The sequence below is a fragment of the Pteropus alecto genome, unplaced genomic scaffold (genome assembly GCF_000325575.1).
Source record: "Pteropus alecto unplaced genomic scaffold, ASM32557v1 scaffold134, whole genome shotgun sequence".
Lineage (NCBI taxonomy): Eukaryota > Metazoa > Chordata > Mammalia > Chiroptera > Pteropodidae > Pteropus > Pteropus alecto.
The window spans coordinates 4,867,019-4,892,440 of NW_006436283.1; the positions used below are offsets into that span (position 1 = coordinate 4,867,019).

The 25,422-nt window shown below is 43.3% G+C and overlaps 1 protein-coding gene across 2 annotated transcripts; it reads right to left on the reverse strand.

Moving 5' to 3' along the window:
• NUP85 (nucleoporin 85) lies at positions 1–25,422 on the reverse strand. 2 transcript variants are annotated; one of them, XM_025047057.1, is made up of 20 exons: positions 25,264–25,393; positions 22,135–22,209; positions 21,485–21,578; positions 19,871–20,033; positions 16,902–16,972; positions 16,314–16,375; positions 15,233–15,302; positions 13,937–14,058; positions 11,037–11,171; positions 10,813–10,935; positions 10,484–10,615; positions 10,133–10,239; positions 3,951–4,034; positions 3,731–3,796; positions 3,381–3,532; positions 2,533–2,650; positions 2,331–2,431; positions 1,013–1,164; positions 560–661; positions 1–188 (listed from the first exon to the last, which is right to left on the reverse strand). In XM_025047057.1, exons 1-20 carry the CDS (start codon positions 25,294–25,296, stop codon positions 87–89), a joined length of 2,064 nt encoding a protein of 687 aa, XP_024902825.1. In that variant the 5' UTR covers positions 25,297–25,393; the 3' UTR covers positions 1–86. The 2 variants fall into 2 exon arrangements, with proteins under 2 accessions (XP_024902825.1, XP_006912294.1); XM_006912232.3 differs by lacking the exon at positions 22,135–22,209 and having other exon boundaries at positions 25,264–25,422.

Below are 25,422 nucleotides of genomic sequence, written 5' to 3' on the forward strand. Positions count from 1 at the left end.
TCATATTTGCAAAAGAAAATATTTATTCTTTTAAAAATTTATATACATTGCCATACAAAAATACCGTGCTGGAGCAGCTCTCAGCCTCAGGAACCTTTCAACGAGCCTTCTTTTATAATTGCCCGAGCAAGATTCCGTGCCAGAGCAAGTCTCAACATTTCCACCTTGGTGGTCTCTATGTCATCATCCTGAAAGCAGAGAGAGCCAGCATGAGGCACAGCAGGAAGTGATCCTCCTTTAAAGCTCCCAAAGGCTCTATCTAATCCAAAGGCAGATAGGCACTTAACATTCAGTAGTAGCTTCCAGCAAGTTCTCAATGTGAGAGAGTTGCATGCAAAGAACCTCTGCAACTGATTGACAGGAAAGGAAAATATAGAGACCAGAACTCTAGAATCACCTTGTTTTCTCCTAAAAAGTTATGTGGCAGTTATAGGTTAAGAGGTAATTTAAGAGGCACATGAGTTTGTAAGGGACCAGTGTTTGTGGAGGGAGGTGGGGGGAGCCCGAGATAGATGGAGCCCTTTATCCACTGTGGAACCAACCCAGAAAACCAAATGACCTGGAGTTGCTGGGCATCGGGCTCTCCGTGCACTGGCCTTCCTGAGGTCAAGTCCTCCAGACATCTCATCAGCTCGTATGTTTGCTCTGCAGAAAATATCACCTAGGGGAGAGAGGCTGCTTCACTTAGCTGCTCCCCAGCTAAGGCCTGCACTGTTGAGCCCAGGCCCAAGGTCAGAGACAGCCTTCCTTGCATGCCCTGGGAGGGCAGAGCACCCCTATTCTCAATCCCAGCCTTGGGCTGGGTATGGTCAGTAGACAAGTGCCTCGTTTCAAATTAAGTAGTTTTTCTTGTGTGGATGTTAGATTTCCAGAGTAGGTGCTATGAGTGATATGCGCACACATGCGGAGACCCGCTTGGGAGATGATGGATGTATACGCATCTGCAACAGCTACAGAATGAAGTACCTTCAAGGACAATAAAAGCAGAGAAGAAAATCATTGTAGACTCAACCTGTTTCTGTTCCAAAAGGGGTAGGGCATCTGTTAGGAGTGTCATCCAGAAAGACCGTGGGGCAATCTGAGAAGTCATCAGTGACAGGAGAAGAGAAGCACCATCAACAAAACGCTTCTCCCCGTATAATCGATGGAACTCGCGGTACTTTCCTAGAAAAGAACACTAGGTCACCTCAGGCCCTAAACAAGAGAAGTCTGATCCCAGACAGCCATTCCCCAGAGCAGGGAGATTCTTCCAGAGCTGTCTCCAAGCTCATGGACCATTGAGACCAAAAGGATTCGAAACATGCTTTGAAGGGGCTCTAACGATCCAAACCCGGGAGAATGTAAGCATCAAAATAAACAAGAGCCATGGTGTATAAGTAATGAGTACATTACTGATGTAAATGAAAGAATAAACGGGGACAAAGGGAAAGCCTTCCATATGGTAGAATGAACTAAAACAAGGAATGACAAAATCACCAGTAATCAAAACTAGCAGGTGAAAGTTTGATGAGGAAAAAGACACTTAAATAATCCCAAAATATTTCCACAAATGATCAAAAGGAAAGTCAGTGCTACACAGGAAACCCCTGGAAGATGCCACTTTAATCAAATGATCAAAGCGAACTCCACAACAAGGGGACACAGCACTGAAAACATCACCTCAGTAGTGTTCCTGCCTCAAACACAATCTAAATATGATCATGAGGAAACATCAAATAAACCCAAATTGACATTACAAAAAGAGCTGAACTGCAAAACGTCAAGGTTAAGAAGCACCAAGAAAGAGGCACTTAAAGAGACACGACAACTAAATTTGTGAACCTGCACAAGATAGAAAGACATTACTAGGACAACTGGTGTAATCAGATGTGGACTGTGGATTAGATGAGAGTACTGTATCAGCACTGAATCTTCAGATTTTGATCAAAGTGCTTATATAAGAGAATGTTCTTGGGAAACACATGCTCAACTATTTACGGAGAAAGGAGAACAATGTTTCCAACTTACTTTCAAACTTCCCCAAAAACCTGATTGAATGAGAGAATGGTATAACAAATGAGGCAAAATATGAACAATGGGTAAATCTGGGTAAAGTATTTATGGGAGCTCCTTATTCCTTGTTCTACTTTCACGACTTAAGTTGGAAATGACTGGAAAATAAAATGTTACTGAAAAATATGCTTGGCAGAGTCTGGCACACAGGATTCTGTGTGGCTTGGAGTTTGGGCTTAACAGAAAGGAAATACTGGGGAAGTAGAGAGCGGTCCCTCCAAACTCTACAACTGTCTATTTGTGCCAAAAGTCCAGGGACAGAGCCCAGACAGACTCACCCAGGAATGTCAGTCGGTCGCTAAGCATCATGGCTGGCCCCAGGTTGTCAATGAGATCCAAATCAGAGAAGCACCCTCGCTCGCTGTAGTCCCTGAGGAACCTGCAAGGCCCAGCCCGGCGATCAGAGCAGGCCCAGGCCCACGTCTTCAGCCTCCCAACCTCTCAGACAGCCCCGAGGAAGCCAACGCTGGCTGAACCCACCTGTCTGACACCAGAGTGGCAAAGGCGGCATCTTTGGCTCGAATGCTCCAAGACAGGGCAGAGCCCAGGCGATTGTTGCGGATAGCTTTCATGGCTAAGATCTTACAAATGCTGCGAACTTTGGGAAAGAGAAAAGGCAAACCTTTCACCTTACAAATCACTCCAGTCCCACCTCCCCACTGGAAGTGGCCTTCCTGCCGCTCAGCCTTCCACAGACTCCCCCATAGGCTCCAATTACAGCTTGGTCAGCAGAACAGGAAACTCAACTCGGGGATTTATAAATTGTCTCCTGGCTCCGTGAACAGTGTGACCCACCCTGACGGGATGGGCTTTGTGAGCAGGTTTGATTTCAGGGGTGGCAGTAAGATTTTTATTGCTCTCCATGGGTCAGCTCCTCCATTATCTGTCGAGGTGCCCAGGATCCTACTGTTCTTTGGGTCTTGAACACTCTATGCGAGTGCCTCTGGGAAGAATAACTTAGGTTTTTATCACTCAGCAGTGAGGGGAGAAAAAAAAGGGCAAACTTCTTCACTGTTTCTTCCCTGTGCTCTTCCTGAGCCACCTCCAGTCCTACTTCCCTAGTCAGCCCGAGCAAGCAACAGCAACCCACTGGGACAGGTAAACTCCAGCCCTGACTTCTTGGAGCATGAGAGAAAAATTGGGTCAGGAACCTTTTCAAAAGGCAACATGCTCAACTGCTTGCTTCTAGTCCCAAGAGATCCCTAGCTCTTTGTCCACCCCAGTAACTTTCCTGTTTTTATTTGCTTCTTGGCATCCACTGCCCGGCCTCTCTCCAGTGTGGCTGGCATGGCATGAACACAAAGGGTGTGCTGAGAGGGCCAACTCACCTTGCTCAGTCATTTGCCGTTGCTCGCAAATCCGCAGCACCTTGAGGGCTTTCTGCTCGGTGCTCAGAGGGATCCGCTCAATGTGCAGCTCCAAGGAAACTCGGCCCAGTTCGGGGCAGTAGTCAAAGTAATCCACTCCCAGCTGCCACAGGCTGCAAAGGTCCAGAACAGGTGTGAGGGCCTGACGAGCCCGGGTGCTGCGCTAGGGCTCAGGCACCCTCAGACGGCCCCTCCCGGGACCCCTGTGGCCTTCAGGGAACCAAACAGGAATGAGAATAGTCTACGTCCAAGCTGCGATGGCACCCGCATTCTGAAGAGCACCCCGCCGTCGCCCCTTGAGGCTTTCCTACCTGTGATGAGCAAACAGCCCTGAGGCATATTCCAGCAGGAGGAACTCTCTCATGTTGGATCCAAAGCTGGAATAAAACTTAACATGAAACCCAGACTCCTGGCCTGCTCCGTTCAGGGTCCCCCTCTGCAGCCCAACCTCCCTGCTAGGCTTTCAGTGCACGCCACCCTAGAGGACCTGGGTGGTAGCAAGAAAAGGGTCAGGGTGCCACACACACTTACTAGAGGTTGTGCGACTGGAGAAGTTTGCAGTGATCCAGCAGGTCTGTCAGATGGGCCACAAACCACCAGTTGCTTAGGGCGATGCTGTCGGTTCAGACACCAAGGCAAGAAGGAAAGTCAGGGTGAGAAACCATGGCCCACATAAGCAGGAACCCCACACATCCTCTGCTTAAAAAGGATGGGACGGCAATGAGCCAGAATCTGGAAGCACAGAAGTTTCTCCATGCTATGTGAGGACTAACAAGGGACACCCAGAAGGACATTCGACCCCCAAAGTAGCAGCCAATGATACATTATCTACGGGAAATGTCATATAGTGAGAGAAAACCCAAGGGTCCAACCAAAGAATGTGGACACAGAAAAATGTACAAGAACAGAACTAAAAAGACTGGTGTTTTCTGATGCTTGATGAAACATAGAATTCCGAGGAATATGTTCATTTGGATCTGCTGTTGATGTTTCTCATTGTATAGCTTTTGTTTAGTGTACTTTATGAATATAACTACTTACGTGTGATTTCATTTTAAAAACCATCTTGTGGGGTTTGATTCTCCGAAGGGGACCCAAAAGGGGAAAATAGCCATCTTGTGTTTAGGTATCTATTAATAGTTTGCATAAAGATTTTTTTTTCAATTACATGATTTATAATTTTACTGTATATGTAATGTGACACAGAATGAAGGTTAAAAGCCATTCTCCAAACCGCACTTTTAATCAAAACCGAGAATCATCTGGGCCACATTTAAAAATGAAGGTTTCTAGGGCCCTCTAAAGGTGTGATTAAGTACTGGAGACCTCGGTTTGACAACCAATTGTAAAGTCTCTAGCATCATCCTGTGTGGTGTATACCAATGCAGTTAGTGAGCATGCAACATTTTGAGTTATAGTTTTCATCTGTTACTTGGTATTGGCCCTTCTGTCTGTATATAATGCTTGACTATTTTTTTTTAATTTTGGGAGAGGGAAAAGAAACTTTAATGGTTGCTTTCTATAAGGCAAAATCAACCCCAAGTGGATAGAGCAGACTATTAAGGCAGGTTCCAGGTATAATTATACAATAATGTAAAAAATTATGCTTTTGGGATATGAAAAGGGTAAGGATGGTTCACAATGAATTATTGAATGTTTAAAATTTCTGCCTTGATCTTAAGGATATGGATACCCAGACACTCCATCTGTTCCAGTATTCCATTATTATGAAACATCGTGTTGGCCTCCCTAACATTCATTTTTAAGATTAGATATATCTCAACTTTATTAATATCTATACCTCTAACGAAGTATTATCTATGCCAATTTTTAAAAACACCTGTATTTCTAACTACTATCCTCAGATAATACTAAGTTCTATAAATTCATCATGTGCTGTACAAAGTACTATCGTGCTCAAATTTTTCAAGTGTGCTTCCTTGGGTCAGGTTGTCCTTTCGCCATGGCTTTCAGAATTTCATCATTCAGCTGTGTCATTCTTGACCCTGTCCGTTTTAGTCGAGAGTCCCAATATATACGCTCTCTCTATGACAGCCCCCTAAACGAACCCCGACTCAGTGGATGTCGTTGCTCTTCATTGTTCTAATTTCATCACAGGTCCTTTGTGTATCAGTAGTTTAACTGAATATTGGTTTTAGTTAACTAGACAGTGGTTTAATGGACAAAATATTACCACTGGAACTCAAGACTACTGTTTCAGTCACTTACCTCTGTGTCCCCTTCACCTATAAAATGAAAGGAATTTTACCCGCTGCCTACCTGGAATGTTTTAAGAAAATAATGGAAAAATAGATATAAATTGCTTTTAAAGGGTTTCTTTGGATAGTGCTCTATAAATATAAAAATCCGTTAAGTCTGAGCTTGAAGTTAATGCAGAACTAACTAGTCACTTACTGAACTGCTTACCAACAACCATGGACATGCTTGTCCATGGGAAAAGCGATGGAGATGGGTTCAAACCCAGTCCTGCTACTCAGTGACTGGCCAGTTCATTTCTTTGAACTCCCGCTTCATTGTCAAAGTGGAGGAATTATGATCATCAGCATAGTGCTTTGAGACTCTGAAGGTATCTTCAGAGATTGACGTCATAAAAATTTCAAAAATAAGATTAAATCAGAAAAAATCGGTCTTAAGGAATAAAATATATAAAGGTGAGAAAGTGTAAACTGAGATATAAAAACAAGTTGCCTCCTCACATATACTGATACACACATACCCCCACCCCTCCAAGGATGAGTTCTAGATAGGAAGTCAAAGGGAGTGGTTATTTGAACAGAGAGCTGAAAGCTAAGGAACCCACCATAGGAAGACAGGGGAAGGAGCATTTCTAAAAGAGAGGAAACAGCCAGTATAAAGGCTCTGAGATGGAAAGCAAGCTTGTCTTATTCCCATTTCAGAATGAAGCCCATGTGACTCAAACCTTGAGCTAGGCAGAGGCCAGCTCACGTAGGGCCTTGTGATGGGAAGCCATCAGGACGGTAAGTAGGAGAGTGACCTGGTTTAAGAGTTAAAAGATTACTTGGGCTTTTCTTTGAGAATGGACAATATAGAGACACGTGACAGAGGGGAAGCCAGAGAAGAGCCACCTCTGAAAGACAGTTCAGACTAACAACAATGGCAGCTGGGCCAGGGAGGGAGCTGTGGAGGGAGCGAGAAGTAGCTGGCTGTGAGATGTGTTCTGAAACGGAGGGCTTCTTGATAGACTGGTTAGTACTTAAGAGCTCAGAAAACAGTGTGGACTTTGGCAAAAGGCTTTGGGTCCAGTGCCCCTTGTTAGCTGGCAGTGTGACTTTACCAGGCTTCGCTTTCCTCATCTGTAAGACAGGCATGAATTAATAGCACCTACCTCAAAGGTTTCTTGCAAAATAAAATGAAATAATCCATAAAAGCTCTTAGCCTGAGTGTTAACTGTTACCATCACCGCTTTCCACACAGATGAGTGTAGTGGCCTTAGGCCTTGCCTCCCGGCTACCAGCCTTGCTGTCCTCCATTCTCTTTAGACTGCTCTTCCTCAAATACAAATTTCATGGCACTGAAAATCCTCAGTGGCTTTCCACTGTGATAAAAACTAGTAGGAATAGTATATTTGATCCTCGATAATCTGAATCCTTTCCTACCTATCAATACTTCAACCCACCTCCCACCTTAGCCTTTGGTTCTAAAGATATACTTGCAGTTCCTTAAGCAGGTAACAGGCCTATGTCCTTCCTGCCTGTGCCTTTCCCAATGCTTTTCTCTCTGCCCGAAAAGTTCAGTGTTTCACTGAACTTTTCAGAACTCAACTTAATTGTAACCTCCTTCAAGAAGCTTTTCCTGACTTTTTAATCTAATATAGGGTCCTCTCTTAAAGAGTCCCATAACATCTGGTCTAGTTTGTAAATTCCCCACAAAGAAAACTGCTATAATCTTAAAAATTGGTACAGTGTGTGGCATGTAACAAATGCCCAATGAACGTTGAATGAGTTGCACTTAAAAAAAAAAAGATGGGAGTATTCTGGGTAAGGGGTAATGACACCTCAGCCTCCAGAACAGCTGCTGTTACCCACACATCTGGTTACGGTTATGGTGAAACAGCTGGCAAGGTGGCTGTGGAAGACTCCAGAGGAGAGGGAGCCGCAGCATGGTCCAGTGTGTACAGCCCATGGGTGTCTCCCCAAAGGGACACACCAGCCCCCAAGGCTGCAGGGCAGCGACCACTGAAGGTAGAGATCTAATGACACAGCTCAAGGGACCGAGACTGGACAGAGTGCTGAACATGGCCACCTGGGCTCCTGGAAGATTGGGCAAGCTGAACACACAGATTTTGGATTTTCACAAATAATGGAGAATTCTGAGAGTAGCCTCTCCACAGTACGGAACAGCCTTGTCATTCAAAGATGTTTGAGGAAGGCCTAATTAACAGCTCTGGAGAGGCCTCTGCTGGGACAGAGAGATCTCTGGAGCCAGGGAGACCAGCCCCAGTGAAGGCCAGGCCCAGGGGAAACAACTCTAACCCTCCATCAGAGCAACTGTCCTGCACTGGGGATGCTGTCACCCCCTCGCCTCAACCCCTGTATCTTGCTTTTTAGTGGCTCTGGAGCAACCACTGTTTGTCCCTCCTTCTGCTTAGCCCAACTGTGGCCGCTGTGGACCTTCTGTAAACAGGGCGTAAGGGTCAGCACGCACTGCCACACCCTGCAGCCAAGGTTACGAAGTAGGCCAATGTTCTGGCAAGAAGATTCTGGATTAGGCGCACATTAAACTGGACTTCTTAGTTTTTGAAGAAAGACCTATTTCCTTTGGGTTCAGCCTCTCTGGAAGACTTTAAGGGCACCAGGAAGCTGCCATCTTACCTAGCCCCCCATGAAGTGCGTGCTAGCTCTGTTTCCTTTTGCCAGAGAGAAAGGAACTGGCTTTTAGAGGAAGCTACAGGCCACAGGGGAGGAAATGAATCCCAGACTTCTACTTTTGTCTGTGGGAATAGCAGGCAAACGTGGTCTTTCAACAGGCTGATGAACTATGGCCTCCACAGGCCTTTACGTCTGCTCCAGGATCCCTCACTGCCCACTCTGCCCCTTCCGGTCTGGCAGAGTTGACCTCCCCTTATCGCCTCTAGAAAAGGTTCCTCTTTTTCCCCCTTTCACAGGGTAGTCATGAACCCAGCTGACATCACACCCACGGCAGCGAGGCTTCCCTCTACCATCAGCCCACTGACCCAGCTCCAGAAAGAAGTGCTCTGCTCCCCTGAGAACCAAGCTTGGGTCTAACCCGTACAAGCCACAAGAAACCCAGTGCTCACAAGACCCCAAATCAATCCTCCTTCCAATTCCTGGGATGATGTCCTGGGACTCGCTTTTCAGCACCCCTTTCAGAATGGAGTAGGAAGTAGTTTCCTGATCAGAAAAGCCCAAGCTCTAAGGCTTACAGCTAACAGAAGTGCCTCGGCCCTCTCCTGCTGCCTGGGCGGATGCCTAGACCAGGGGGCTGTGAGCCTGACCCTTCCTTCTGTGTGACGGGAGTGAGGGCGATGCCAATGTCTGACATTTGTGAAAGCCACTCCTCCATTGACACTTTTCTTCTACTGTCACTGAAAAGAACAGGATGCTTTCCCTTTTTATTATCTTTCCTCTCTGTTCTGCTCACATGTTTTGTTGCTAAAAATCCAGCTGTGGGTCATGAAGGAAGCCCCAGTGGAAATAACCCACTGCTGTAACGGAGAGTAGGTTTAGGAATGCCTGTTATTTCCCACACAGGCAGAGACACTGACAAAGCAACACAATGACGTGTGCGCCTTAAGTTACTCTCGCTGATCCCTCCACGCAGATGCCCCCACACCCGCCATCAGCTGCTGGAAGTCATCTTCCACCTCCAACTGACGTTCCTATATTTCGTAAGTCTGTGAAGAAAATAGACACAAAACCCATTTTTCCCCTCCAAATCTAGCAGGAGGGGAACGATTCCCATTGCACAGATCTGCTAAGACTGACAGTCAAAGACAGTGAACCTGATACTTGAGCAAGGCCATCTGCTGCCATTTCCACTTTCTCCCTTCTGAGAGTCTTTGTTGCAACCCACTTGTCCAGGCTGCACAGAAGGGTAAACTCTTTGACTTATTATGCATGGAAATTTCTGGAAAGCTATCCCCTTGATTCGTTATATTTGACACTGCCTTTCCTATCTTGCTGAAGGTGCAACACAATGTTGAAATACCCTTCTGAGGAGAGAGCTAGTGTAGAATCCCCGCTCTAAACGGACCCCACAGTGTGGGAGCCCTTGGCTCATCAGTGAGGCTGCTGAGAAGTACTGTCTCTTAAGGTGGCTGCATGTCCATCAGTTCTAAGAAATAGGCTGGCTGGCCTTTTCTGAATTTTAAATATCAAGGTAATTCCCTGCAATGTTTTGAATACTTTTAAGTAAATATTTACAACATTTATAAAATTTTAAGTAAACATCCCTGAAATGGAAATTGTTAAAAGCAATGGTAGCCTTCAAGACTCAGTAAAGTCCCCAAGCTTGTCCAGAAAGAAGCCATAATCCATCTATATGTGGCTGGGGAGGGAAGCAGGTCTATGAAAAGCAGGTTAAGACACCAGCAAGGAAGAGCAGAACATTCTAGAAAAGGGCAGTGGTGACGGTTGCACAACACTGAATGTACTTAATGCCACTGAATCACACACCTAAAGACAGAATGGCGCTGGCACAGCAGGTCCTACCTGCATTCCTTGATCACCTGGTGGATGTCAAACTCAAAGGCCGCCATCAGGATGTTGTCCAGGGGTTCTGGGCTGCTCTCACCTCCCAGAAACAGGTCAAGGCTGGACTGTGAAAAGGTGGTGACCCACTCAATCCCCAGATGGAAGCGGAGATTCAAGGGGACTGGCAGGGCTGTGTAGGGAACTCTGGAGAAGGGCAATGGGGTCCTTCAAAAAGGGCCCAAGGAAAGCCCCTCCCTATTCTCTAGGGAGGCTCAACTCAAAGAGGCCACATGCTGAACATGACCCAGCAGGGAGCAGAGGCCCAGGATTCCTACTCCCCACCTCCAACACCACAGAGCTCAGACTCACCTGGGCATAGAAGTGCAGATCAATGGGTTTTACTGTGGGATGAGAGTATAGGAGCCGGGTCACTAGAAAATGATACCAGTTACTCAGAAGGTCTTTCTGCTCCAATAAGGCAGCTTCATCTCCTACCATGATCTGAGGAGAGAGATGTTGTCCCTTAGCTCCAGGGGAATCCCTACGACTCTCCTGATCTCAGCTGGAGCAAGTGGTCTGAAAGCTCTCTTCTTCCCAGCAGAGAGGGGGCAGCCTGGCTCAAGAGGACCGAGTTCCTGCCATCACAGCCCCTAAAGGAAGCCAGGATGGACCCCGACCTGGACTTGCTTCCCACAGACCTTGCAGAGAGACTCCAGGTGAGGACTGGAGGCAAATGTGCTGTCCTGCAGGTGCCGCTCACATTCCTCGTGCCAGTGCTGCCACTTCAGCTCCAGCTCTGTTAGTGTCTGCGTGTTACCAGGCTAAGGGGAGACATGCCGTGAGACGCCGTCACCACACAAGCCCCTTATGCTTAACGAACCCGTTCCCCATGACCCAGTAGAGCAGGGTTGCTCCCACATACGCTGAGAACGGGCATTGTCCTCATCAGGTCCCCCAGGATTCGGCACATGCCTGCAGAGGTGGGGCTGGCATCAGCTTCCTTGGAGAGCATCTGTCGGGCCTCATCCAGCCGGCCCTGCAGCACCAAGACGGTCACCTGGGGGCATACCCGAGAACATGAGCATTCATGGGAGGCCCGGAGGCAACCCTCAATCCACACTTTGGCCTCCTAGCCTTGGGGAAGCGTGATGGTTCCTTTCCTCCAGAGGCAATCTAGCCCATCCAGTCTGCTGGTTTTAACCTGTACCACACTTTTCAAACTGACATTGTAACCCATTACAGGATGTGACCAACTTTAAAAAGTAAATAAATGAAATAAAAAATAGAAAATTTCAGAGTGCATCGAATAAAATATTGGTTCATAAACGTTTTAGTTCAAGTACATACGTACGTGTACACATGCATACACTTGGTATAAGCGCAGTGAATCCTCTTTATTCACAGGTTCCCTATGTGTAAATTTGCTTACTTGCTAAAATTTATTTGTGGAAGGATCAAAAAATTTGAGTCGCCTGATGTGCATATTCCCAGCTGAGGTGGCGCTCTATCTTCTTGTCTCAGCTCTCACACTAAATAAGTATCTTTTTGGTAATTTACTTAGTGCCAAGGTTTTTGCATTTTTTTGTGCTTTTCGGTTGGGCCCGCAAGCATAGTGCTAGAGTGCTGTCCAGTGTCCCTAAGTGCAAAGAAGGCTGTGATGTGCCATGTGGAAAAAAGTATGTGTTAAATAAGCTTCATTCAGGCATGCATTACAGTGCTGTTGGCTGAGTATAACGTTAATGAATTAACAATATATATGAAATAAGGTGTCTATAAACAGAAATATACATAAAACAGGGTTACATACTGATTAGCTAACAAAAATGTTGTGACCAGAGACTCGAAGGAACCCTGTATTTCCCTTAAGAACAATGGTTCAGTGATTGCTAACTCAGTGTTCCAGGTAACTTTACAGAACATAACTATCATGAATAACGAGAACCAACAGTATATTCACACAAGTATGTATGTAAAATATACAAAGTAAATTTTTTTCTTACTGTTAAGTCACACTCAAAAAAGACAAGGGTATCCAGGCTGACAAGTCCCTATCTCTTCTCCTAGCCTGGACTCCCTTCTCTGAAGTCGACGTGTATATCCTACTGCTCAGTCAACGTCTCCACTTGGGTCTCATAGACATCTTTAAGGCAACATGTTAACGAAAGGAAACATCCCGCTGCCTCCCTCACCAACCACGTCTTCCCACATTCTCCCATTTCTCACATGCCCAATTGCAATCCATTAGCAAATCCCACCAATCACAGCTTTTAACTGCATCCAGAATCTAATTATTCTCACCATCTCCTCTGCTCAGCTCCTACACTTGTCCAAGTCACCACCGTCTTTGCCTGCTTTATATTGCCGTGGCCTCTGGACTGGTACCTCTGCTTCTGCCCTTGCTGTTGTCAGTAGAGCAGCCAGAAGAGCCTCTGAACACCTAGTCGGATCACTACACTCCTTTGCTCAACTCCCCAATGTCCCCCTCACCCCTCTGACTCAGGTGTAAGACAGGAGCTCTTTACTATATCAATTTATATACATTTATGTCCTTTAATCATTATAACCTTATGAGTGGGTGTTATTATCTCCACCGCACAGATGAGGAAACCAAAAGCTGTAAAGGAACTCATTCACGATCCCACAGCTAGTAAGAGACAGAGCTGGGACGCTAACCCGGGCAGTTTGGCACCACAGGCCATGTTCTAACCACTGCTATACTGCCTCTCTAAAAGCCAAAGTCTGTACGACAGCCCAGGAGGTCCTCTAAGATCTGGCCCTGTGGCTCTCTGCCCTTAACTCCCCAACTCTCCCTCATGCTCACACTGCTCCTGGCTCACAGGCCTCCTTGCTGTTACTCATCCCACTCTGTCTCTAGGACACAGGCCTTGCTGTCTGGAATACTCTTTCTCCCGTCATCTGTCCAACCCAGCTCCCCCGCTCACCTCCTCCAGGTCTCTACTCAACCGGTCACCTTATGAGTGAGGCCTTCCCTGACTGTCCTCACTTTAACAATCCCAATTCCCTCCCTCACTTTATTTCTCTCCGTAAGCATTTCACTATTAGACATGCTACATGTTTTACTTATTTCTGTATTTCCTATCTTCCTATGCAGGACATAAGCTCCGCAAATAAGGGCAGGAACCTTTGCCTGCTTTGGTCATGGTTGTTTCCCCAGTGCCTTGTAAATAGTAGCACTCAATAAATACTCAGTAAATGAATGAGCCTCAAAATCTGAGCCCAGTACTTCCTAAGCAAAACTCTCCCCTTTTACTTGCATAGATCTTCGGGACCAAAGGCCCAGAATAGCTTCAAAGGCAACAACTCCTCATCTGAATTCCATATTTTATAGGTTTAATCAACTTTCCATTATTTAGGTCATCTAGCAACCTCCTCCCTGTTCCCTCCCAACTGGGTCGCAGGTCAGTAGAGGAAAAATGGAAAAAAATATTGCTCTCATAGGCAGAGAATACATATACAAACACCCCGACACACACGATGACTTCCCAAGTAATCATCCAAAATGACGTGGGGATTAATCTTTTTAACAGCTTTACTAAGTTATAATAATCCATAAAGAAACCAAATTTCCCCTTTTACTGGAAAACCTACAAAGCATCACCTTTCTTACATGATAGCTTAATTTTAAACTCTCCCCGTGGATCAGGGGAAAAATGATCTAAGAGCGTCTCATAATCACGGACTCAAAGAGACAGGCCAAGTGCACGCAGGCTCCGTCGGCAACCTCAGGCTTGCCTGTGAGCACTGAGGCAAAGAGAATATGAAGTGGATGGCAGGGAGGCCTGGTCTGCATGGGGTCCTTACCAAGTTCCAGAAGCTCTCGTGTTTGCTTGGATTCTCGCTGCCCAGAACATCTGCTGACAAACTATCCACCTCACACACGTGCAGTCGGACCCAGTCAAGGAGGTGGAGGAGGAGAGGGCCAGCTGAGAGGAGAGACTCTTGTCACACATAAAAACCTCAGCTACGTGGACAGAAACTTTCCCTTTCCCATAGTACAGATAGAGAATGTAGGGCAGGCAAGCTGTGTAAGAGGTGCGTCATCCCTCTTAAGTGAGCACTCATGTGGTCCTGAATAAAGGGCTGGACTAGCACATGGACTTTCATGGAACATTTCCTCTGTGCCCGGCAGCGACACTTTTCACTGACTCCTGGAAAGGGCTGGATGTGAGACCCAGACCTCACCACTCCCGCCGCCTCCAGATTCTTCGTGACTACACAACACCCAGCAGCCATTTAGGGACTGGCACTGACTAGGTGCTCGTATGCAACAATGATAAAAAGAGTGATAGTCCTCAAAATCTACTGGAGGAGGCAGGCATACAAACGACTAATCTTAATTTCAAGTTGCTCAGTACTTTAACAGGAGGATAAACAAATAGTATGACTGCACAGAGATTATTAACACTCGTGTATGAACAGCAAACAGTAAAAAGATTAAAAGACTACAAAAAAGCCTGTAGTACCTCCACAGAGAACCCACTCAAGCCAGAATACTGTACTGACCAATTTCATTCAAGAGCAACAAAATAATTAGAAGTGGGTAGTTAATGGGCAGTGTTGTCCCAATCCGAATCACTAGTAATAGAATTCTCAAAGTGACTTTGCCTGCCACTGCCTAATACCTCCTCACACCCCTAAAACTTTTTTTTTTTTAACAGAAATTTACTGTCTTAACCTTCTGGAAGCTGGAAGTCTGACACTAACATGTTTGTACGGTGTTCCTTCTGCATGCTGTGAGGAAGAACCCATTCCAGGCCCCTCCCCTAGCTCCTCTAAAATGTCCTGCAGCTTGACCAGTCCATGACATAAATATCAACGAGCACCCCTTCACACACTAGCTTAATATCTGTCTTCTTGGTATTTTTCAAGGGTCATCTGCCTAACATTTTAGGTTTCTAGAAGGCATATTAATTATTTTTGCTGTATCTGACAAAATGGCAGGCTTCTTTGGCTGTCATGCAATGCTTTCTGACAGATGTATTGATGAAAAGTGATAGAGCATTCTAGGCAAAAAAAAAAATACATTACCACATACAGGAAAGACAGAGAGGAAAGGGCGGGGGACACCTCTGATGTTGTGACAGAGTCTGTACTCACCTGGAGCTACTTCAATAAAAAGAATCTCACAAAGGTTCCAAATGAGCTCCATTGCTGACAAAATGGAGACCTAAGGAAGGAAGAAACAAAGTTTTAACTGAAAACGTTCCTGAGAGTTGACCTGAGAGCAAAGAAACAAAGTGGGGCTCGAATCCCAGGATAGTCATTCATTAACTCAACATTTACTGAGTACTCCTATAGCGGGGTTTTCTACAGGGCAAGCCAGTGAGAGAATTTTAGGGAGTGGGATGCAGACTTTGATTTTAATGGCTGCCATCTTAGTTAATGTGCATTAGAAAAATGTAACTAGGTTATCACACCCATGATCTTGATGATTATTATGGTTTAGAAAAAGACTTTGAGTAATAAAGGAGGAGATAATTTTTAGGAAAATTATTCAGTAAATAACATTGTAAGAAATACATACAGTAAAAATTGTGAGGTTGGTAATTCGAAGGAATGAAGTTTAGGAAACAGTGTATGGAAAAGCAAACCCAATATAAGACCCCAAAACAAATCAGGACTAGACCCTGCCTTTAGGAACACAATTCCTCCTTCCCTACCATCCTTCTGTGCATATAGAATAACTTATTCATAAGGGAAATAAATGCTTTGCTGACTGCAGGGACAGAGCATCAGTCCCAACTACTGAATTTGAACAATATCAAGATTCTACCAGAGAAAGAGAATTCTTTAAAGTCATCTTCTAGCTCCAACTAGAGTAGAACTTGTGGCTCAGTAAAAACGCTGAGTTCATGAATTGAGTAGTTTATGAGACTAAGGAGTAGTTCCAAAAGCCCAGCATTCTATCTCGGTGACACGATGTGGTTAGGATTTATATTTCCCATAAGAGCTGAAAACTCTTGCAAGTATTTATCAAGCACATCCTCATTTCAATGTGCTGGGCCTTGAAAGGGCATCGAGAAGTTCAAGACAATCCTTACTATCCCAAGGAGTTGCCTGTCTACCTGGAAAGAAGAGAAAGTTCTGCAAGAAAAGTGACTGCAAAGTTACACTAGGTGGGTGCTGAGGATACAGAAAGACAAAACAATGCCAGCACAAAGGCAGCCAGTCCCCTTACCTGGCTGCTGAACTGGTGGCCACTGGCTGGATCTTTAGCAGCAACTGGATCTTTAGCAGCAACTAACAAAACAAAACATTTTAAGTGAGCAATGGAACTTTTAGTCTACTGTTATAACTCCACATACCAGGTTCTGTAGCTTGTGCCTTTATTTCTTCTAATGACCACCCATTTTCACTATAGATTTTCTAAAAAATACTTTTTTTGTTGCAGATCTATGATTCTCAAACCAAGACCCTGAAGTTACCAGCAGCACTTTCAACTGCAATACAACACAGAGACTACCAGGTTTACAAGACTCTACCTGGCATCGGAGAATAACGTAGCTCTTGTGGTTATGGTGACTTTAAATCGCCAAGGTCAAAGAACTGGGAATGCAATTTTCAAAGATCCTTAATTTGGCCCTTTAGCCTCATACCTGTCACCTCTATATATTCTAACTTGAAAAACATACTCAAGATGATTGACAAAAAATTAAGATAGGAAAGTAAGAGTTTTGAATAGAATGTCAATCATATTTACCTTGGAGCAGTTATAGCCAGATAAATATTTCAGTTACTATCACACATACACACATAAAATCCTTACTCGCAACCTGGTGCATTTCCTCCATGCATGCTCTTATGACTGATCGGTAGTTTTTACTCACTCGAACCAATCTACGAAAAACAAAATGGCAAACAAGATGAGCCTAGAACATCTTGTGGTAACATAAGGATAAAACAGGTAATAGGAGCTTGCTGAAAGACAGAAGCCAAGTTAAAGGCGTTCCTAATGGTCTAACCTAGAACTTGAGCAACAAAATAAAATACGACTCTTGGAATAAAATAAATATCAAGTCCATACTGATATTAACTACTGCATATGAGACTCACTGATGAACTCTAAAATTATGGTTGAAAATTTGAGGACAAATAAAATTTGCATAGTCTTAAAGTTTCTCCCCTGAATATTTATCAGTTACAAAGGGAAAAACTAACTTTATGCTGGAGAAATCCAGGAAAAACCACATTATCAAGTGATCAAGGTCAATCTCATCAGTAATACAATATCAACATCATGAACCCCCTGATATAACGTACTGAGAAGGACACATACCACTTGTGGTATTCTTGCTAAAAAACCATAACCTTTGTCCAATCATAAGAAAACACTAGATAAACCCAAATTGAGGGATGATCTCCAAAATAATTGGTCAGAAATGTTAAGGTCTTAAAAGTGACTAAGGAGACAAAAATGAAATGCAACTCCATTTAGCTGCAGAAGATAAAAAAAGAACATTAGTGAAAAAATTGGTGAAATTCAAATAAAGTCTTTAGTTCATCACATTACATCAATGTTTATGTTTCTTGGTTTAAGTAACAGTAATATGGTTATGTAAGATATTAACATTAGAGAAGCTGAGGGTGCGATGCACAGAAATTATTTTGTACCTTTTTTCTAAGTCGAAAATTAGTTCAAAATAAAGCTCCAAAATAAGAGAAATGACAGAACACTCACTCGCTAGAAAACAACTGATTGTTAGTTATCAAGTTGCAGATCTTCAGCAAGAAAAACATTAGTTCTAGAGGAAGAGACCTATAGGCCACCTGTTGGCTCCATTTAAAAATGAAGAGTAGCTACATCTGCATATGGGTAATAACAGGACCAGCAGAAGGTGAAGCTATTTGCACATCTCAACCAACCTGTAGTTCCTTTCAGTCAAGGTTTAGGCTGAGATAAATAATGTACCCAGCCAAAAACAAGGTGATATGCTGGCTCCCAAGCACAAAATGGGAGTTATTAAAACATCATTGGGACATTCACACATTAATTTAGTCATTCAGCAAAGATCTTAGAGCATCTGCTGTATAGATGCACAAGGAGATACAGGAACAGAGGGCCCACAGAAATAAGACAGGTCCCAATCTTCAGGGAATTACAGGACTTCTGACATGTTTTTTTCTTAGAAGTGATAACAGATTTCTCTGACTCACTAATACTTTGAACCTGAGCCTCTGAAACAAGTGATATCTCTTTCTCTCTCTCACACGCACACACTTGCACACACACACATTGACTAGGGTATTCTCCAAGAGATGGTTCATTTGCAAAATACTTATCAAGAAAGTGAAATACAGTGATATACATACCTGGTCTTCATCCTAGTCCCTGATGGAGGGCTCCTAAAACCTTTGTAAATAAATCCCTAAGTGATTAGAGCACTAGAAGCATCCTTTGTCCTAATTAGGTTATTCTGGGTGGTTCCTGGATGGGGTTGGTTGCCACAAAGAACCAAGCCATGATTAGAAACTTAAAATTTTAGCCTTGCCCCCCAATTCCCTGGAGAAGGCTGGAAATGATGATCATGCCTACATGAGGAAGCCTCCATAAAATCCCAATAGTATGTGGTTCAGAGAGCTTCCAGGTGGGCAAACACACATCTACGTGTCAAGAGGGAGACACATCCCAACTCCATGGGGAGGGACTCCTGTCGGCGAGATCCTCCCAGATCTTACCCTATGTATCTCTTCATCTGGTTGTTCATCTGTATCCTTTATCATATCTTTTAATAAACTCCTAAAGTGTTTCCCTGAGTCTTGTGAGCCCCTCTTGTAAGTTAAATCAGACCCGAAAGGGTTGTAGGAACCTCTGATTTGTACCCAAGTTGGACAGAAGTTGTGGGTTACCTGGGAACTCACTAGCCTTTAGCATCTGATGTGCTGGGCGGTCTCATGGGACTGAGCCCTTAACCTGTGGAACGTGACGAGGTAGTGTTGGAATTGAGTTAAACTGTAGGACAGCCAGTTGGTGTCACAGAATTGCTTGGTGGGAAGAGACCACACACATCTGGTGTCAGAAGTGCTCTATGTTAATACTGTGACTGTGAGTGTAAATGAGAAACACAGGAGGAGGAAAAATGTTTTTTTCCAATACAAATACCAACACTGCCCATGCCTAACCATATGAATGGATGCTGATAAAAAACTTAACACAGGTGTTTTCCAACTCCCTTGTGCTTAAGACTTACCTGGAGATTTTAGGATCCACTCTCAGAAATTTTTAATGATGAGGTGGGGCCTAGAAATCTGTAGTTAACAAGTACCTGACACTGATGCAGTTAACTCATAAACAACACTTCAAACAATCCTAGTCTATAAACAGCACAATAGTTTTCTGGTTTCTTGCCCCCCCCCGCCCCCAAAAAAAGCCTTAGGAATAATTCCTCAAAAACAAAACTCATTTTCATATTAATCTCAACATCTCCCAATAGTGGGACCTCTCAGGTGCTTATTTGGCCTAAATTTTCTTCTTTGGAGAGTAAAGAGTAGGCCTATAAACAAGAAAAGCTTATCAAGCATCAAGCCAGCAAGTCAACTGACCCCATCTGCACATTCTCTGTAAGACATTTCTATATTTGACCACTCACACTGCCCAGTACAGAGGCCACAAAGTAGAACCAGGAGTCCCTTGTTTCTCCAGGAGACCCACCCATCATGCAAAAGGACAAGGAAGCATTTCATTTGGCTTTTCACAATTTAGTTGTGGACTTCAGCACCTATCGGCAGCCTACTTACTGAGCTTTTCTGGATTTTCCAGTCAATTCTTCTTCAATTCTCTGGAGGCCCACAAAGATTCCATGGGATTCATTAAAGAGTTTTCTCAAGATTTGAGAGTAAACATCTACATCTTTCCGAATGAAATAGATAAAGGGGCACCCTGGCGCCTTCTCTGATTTTCCTGAAACAAAACAGGAAAAAAAATTTAACATCACCATCACTTTCATAAAAGAACCCACTCTAAAATTTTAATTAATTACAACAGCGTCAGTTTTTTTGCTATGATTTCATATATTAAAAAAAAATACAAATTATGATTTATCAATTATTCACACAGGAATTATTAAACAGAAATGTTTATTCTCAGACTTAACTCACTAGCATATTTTGGAACCTTCAATTCCATCAATTGAAATACATTGGGGAAAAAGTAAACTATTAGCCGATGTAAAACTCAATAAATAAGATAAACCTTCCGCCAAAGTTTTATACAAACTCAAATTTTTTTTAAATATAATTTTGTATTGCCATTACCCTAAAATAAAGAATCAAGGACTGAACTATTTCGCAACAGCGATGAAAAGGCTCTACAATAAACTATAAACCACCAACTTGTGGAAATTTCTTATATAATAGTTTCTCAAATAAGTTGTGATGATGTTCAATGGCTTGTTTTGAATGTGATTTCAATAGATATAAAACAAATAAAAAAACTGTTTTCAACAATAGAGGACAAACTAGAAATGTCGAGCTTTCCTATTAAGTATGAAAACACACCACTTAGACATAGAGAAGTTTCTCTTCTAACCAACTGCCCCTTTGGCAGGTTCTACAGCTCAGCCAAGCATGAGAGCTTCAATACCAACATATCTAATAAATATTTAGCAACGTTACGGACAATTCAGAACTATAAAAATCAAGAAAAACTACATAGCTTAAAAATTACATTAATTGCACACCATATTATAATTTACCAAAATTATAAGACTTTCATTAATTCAATCTGCTCCTTATAAAAGAGGAAAACCTCCACATTTGGATAAAGAACCTGTCAAAATCTCTGTAACATTTCTTGATACTTCTCTTGAAAAGGATAAAGCAAAATCAGATGTTAAGATTTCAGCTTTATCTTGCTACTATTGGGAGCCTAGATCAAAAGGAAAAACTTTGTGTACAATACCTGATGGAGCTTAAGAGAACAAAGCCAAGGACAGGTCATTTCGCTCTCTAGCTCATTTGTGCTGTGTGTCAACAGCCTACAGAATTCAATCAAGTTCACAATAACATAAAAGTAAGGGCTACAAGATCTGCAAAGTTTCTCAATAAGGGGGCTGCTATGATGGGAAGTGAGTCACTCTGGACAAGAGGGGGATAAAGCTTGAAGTTTTTTAAATATTACAAAGAAAACCTTTAACACCAAGAAGATTATTGTTAATTTTTCTTCCTGGACTCAACATCTGCCAGGTCTCATAAATCAATGAAAATCTTAAACAGCTAAAGTTTCCAAAATGAAAATGATACATAAATTCAACTGTATCATGCCTTAGCTAGTCAAATCTGAGAAAATAAAGGAAAACAACAACAACAAAATGTACCAAGACAGATAATCTGGAAGAAAAAAATAATAACTACCTTTTTTGTTGAAAGAGGTTTCACATACCAGCATCTCCCCTGGACCCCAATCAAAACACATTTGCTTCTTCTTGGAATTCATTCCTGGAATCAACTAGTAAAAAAAAAAAAAGGCACAAAAACTGTTACTAAAGGCTTTGCTTTCAACTGACTTGCAAGTATAATCCTAGAAATCATCAGTCATGAAAGTTATTAAGTGCTAATCTATTCACACAGCTGAAATCAGCTGAGTCTATGAGACCCTGAGTGAGCAAGTAGGCTTTGCTGGGCACCTAAAACTTAGCCTGCCGCTTCCTGAATGTTGATAAAAAGGAAAGCTACACCCTAATCCAGGGGTCCCCAACTCCCGGGCTGTGGACCAGTACAGGTCCCTGGCCTGTTAGGAACTGGGCCACACAGCAGGAGGTGAGCAGCAGGTGAGCCAGCGAAGCTTCATTTCTATTTGCAGCCGCTCCCCAGCGCTAGCACCACTGCCTCAGCTCCACCTCAGATCATCAAGCATTAGGCATTAGATTCTCATAGGAGCACCATCCCTGATGCCAAAAAAGTTAGGGACTGCTGCCCTATTCAATTATTATATTGTAATTTAGTGATCTGTAGTTTAGAAAAAAAGGAGGTTAAATAAAGGAATTGAACTGTGTGTTACTCACTGAATACAGGGACGTCAAATCCCACAGCTTCTGTGCCATCTCTTTAATAGTGACATTCAATTTTTCTCTCCAGAGCTATAACCATAATATTAAGTATAAAAAAAAAAAAAAAAAAGAGCTCTTGATGCTCATCCTCAAAACTCATTCCACTCCCTCACTGGGACAAAGCCTTTCCCAACTGTTAGGAGTAATCCTTGATTCTTCTTTCCCTCACCACCTATGTCCTGTCTACCAGTAAAACCTGTTCTACTCCCAAATAAGCCTGAATCCAACCACTTACCACTTCTACTAGTCTAATTCAAGCCACCATCAACTCTCATTTGGGACACTGCAGCAACATTTCTCAGTGCCTGAAATGATTCTCCTATATGGTTATTACATGTCCCATAAATAGATGAAAGCTCACACAGGCAGGGGCCTCTAAGTTTCTCATTCACTGCCTAGAGGAGACCTTAGCACCAAGTTGGCACTCAATAAATATTTTTGGCAGACAATAAATTTGGCGGGCAATAGTCTTGTCTCAAGACAAGTGCATTCAGTTCTTAGCAAGGGCTAATGCAGTCATTCAACAACTAAGCAATGTCTGTTAAGCCTTTTTCTGTGCTGGGCTCTAGGTATAGAACAGTGCACACTACAGTCTCTGCCCTCCAAAAGCTAGTGGTCTACCGAAGAAGACCAGTAAACAGACAGTAAGAAAAATGGAAATATGGTACGCCAGAGGTACACATACAAGAGGGTCTGTGTTATAGATCAGGTTCTGTTTTAGCAGACTCTTGATGGATGAGGTCAGGCCAGCAGGGAGCATATGCAACAGTACTGTAGCAAATGGGTATCCATATGTGAAAATGAACCTCACACAATAGACAAAAATTCACTAAAAATTAGTCACAGACATAAATGTAGAGCAAAATCTATAAAACTTGAAAAGCACAGAAAAATCTTTTACCTTAAATTAAGCAACTATGTAAGACAGAAAAAGCATAAGCCATAAGAAAAATTTATAAATTGGACTTCATCAAAATTAAAAACTTTTGCTCTTCAAAAGATACTGTTACAAAAATGAAAAGGCAAGCCAAAGACTGGGAGAAAATATCTGCAAAACACATTTGATATCCAGACTAAAGAATTCTTATAATTCATTAATAAAAGACAACCCAGTAACAAACCAGGCAAAAGATTTTAACACACAGCAGAAGATATAGAAACGACATATAAGCATATAAAGATGCTCAATATCTTTCATCATTAGAGAAATACAAATCAAAATAATGTACCACTATATACCCACTGAAATGGAAATGGCTAAAATTAAAGACTGACCACAGGAAGAGTTAATGAGGATGTGGAACAACTGGAACTCTCACACTTTGCTAGTGTAAAAAAAAAAATGGTATAACCACTTTGGAGAATTGACAGTTTGTTCTAGCTAAATATGCATCTGTCCTATAACCCAGCAATCCCACTTTTAGGTATTTATCTGATAGAAAAAACAAACAGAAAAACCCAAAAACTCTAACTTACATTTAAGAGCCCCTGAACCAAAAGAATAACAACACTGGTCTACAAAAACTACTCAAGATTATTCTACTCCCTACTTTGAATCTGTACTTAAATATCTTCAAATTTGCTAATTATTAACTGGCCTTCAAGTGCCCTGACAATAGGAAGCAGTTGTGTGAAGACAAACACAACCACCAAAGGGTGACTTAATTGTATTCAAGATCATTCATCAGTCTCTTCAGTGTTTAGAGTAAGCTCAAAATGCAGACTGACAGTGAACTACAGACATGACTGAGTTTGCACCTGCAGAGTTGAGGTTCGAACTCCAGGCTATGGAATTCAACCAAAGTACTGCTCCTATGAGAGGCTGTGCCCACAAAGTCAACCAGTTTCCTACCTGGTCTCCCCAACACCAACATAGAGCTGGATTATTACGTTAACCATCACTACTGGGAATAAAAAGAAGCCGAGATCATCTTCATTCTATTTGTAAATGCAAGCTCATGATCATGGCTGAATATCAAAGCAGTGGCTCTCCTGGATAGCACAGGGTACTAGAGGTTCTCCCACCCAAAGATTCTTACATAAATGGAGGAAGGAAAGTGTGAAAAAGTTCCAGTGACTCTAATATTCTAATTTTTCTTCTGGCAAACACTGACATAGCCCTTGATATTTAATATTTAAAATTTTTACACATTAAAATTTAACACTCTAGAGCAGTAAGCTTTATAGAGTTTAACAACCCACGTTAATCGCTATTTAAGATCTTATGCTTCATTTTGTCCAGTTAGCTTTGAAATGACCCCTATTTTCAGTTTTTTGTTTTATCAGATACTGCTTTACAATCTGATGGCTTTAGTTGAAAACGGTAGGCATGTCAATTTTCTAAAAAGCAAAAACACAAGGTCAGGAAACTTGCAGGTTAGCGAGGCTTATAGGTTACCAAGAGTTAAGAGGTGCAGAACAAGACTATAATGGGCAGATATTTGAGCTAGTCAGGGAGTTCACGGAAGGCTTTTCGAAGACAGAGGCTGGAGCTTGTATTTGAAAAATACGGAGAGAAGAAAAGAGCATTCCAGGCAGGAGGAACTGTAAGTATCTCGCATTTAAGAAACACTAATTTCTTTATAAACGTCATAGACAGTCACACGTGACATACTCTTCAGAACTCAAGACAAAATTGAAAGCCAACAGGGCCATAAATTTAAACAGAAATAGTTTCCCGATAGGATACGTTTAGTGAACCTTGGGCAAGCATAGCACAAGCAGAAGCCAGGTTCAGCCAGAAGAAAAAAAGCCCCAATTCTTCCGCTTGGTCCCGGCGCGCTCGTTCGAGCATTCGCCCAACAGGAAAAGCGAGGGAAGTTGGAAGGCGAGAAGACAAGGGAGAGAGACGGAGCGAGGCCTCTGGGGCCAGGTATTCGAAGTACACAGAGGAGCAGAAAACCAGCGACCACGGCGACTCGAGCACCGGCCCCTAGTTAACGGGACCTCCGGACGGCGCCAACTGAGCTGAGAGAAGAGGGCGGGGCACCTCGCGGGCGGCAGGGACGCAGACAAGCCTGCAGTGACAAGCTGACTCAATCCTTGGACCGCGAGGGCAAGCAAGACTCTCTGGGGCCCCCTTACAGTGACTGTCGGTTCGCCATCAAGCTCCTCCATAGCGCCGCGCCTCAGCCACCTGGAACCCGCGGAGGAGCCCAGGCCCGCGACTCGGGCCTCCCGCTCCGAGCCGGCCGCGAGAGAGGACCCCGCGCGGGCGCCTCCCGTACTGCCTGCAGGCCCAGA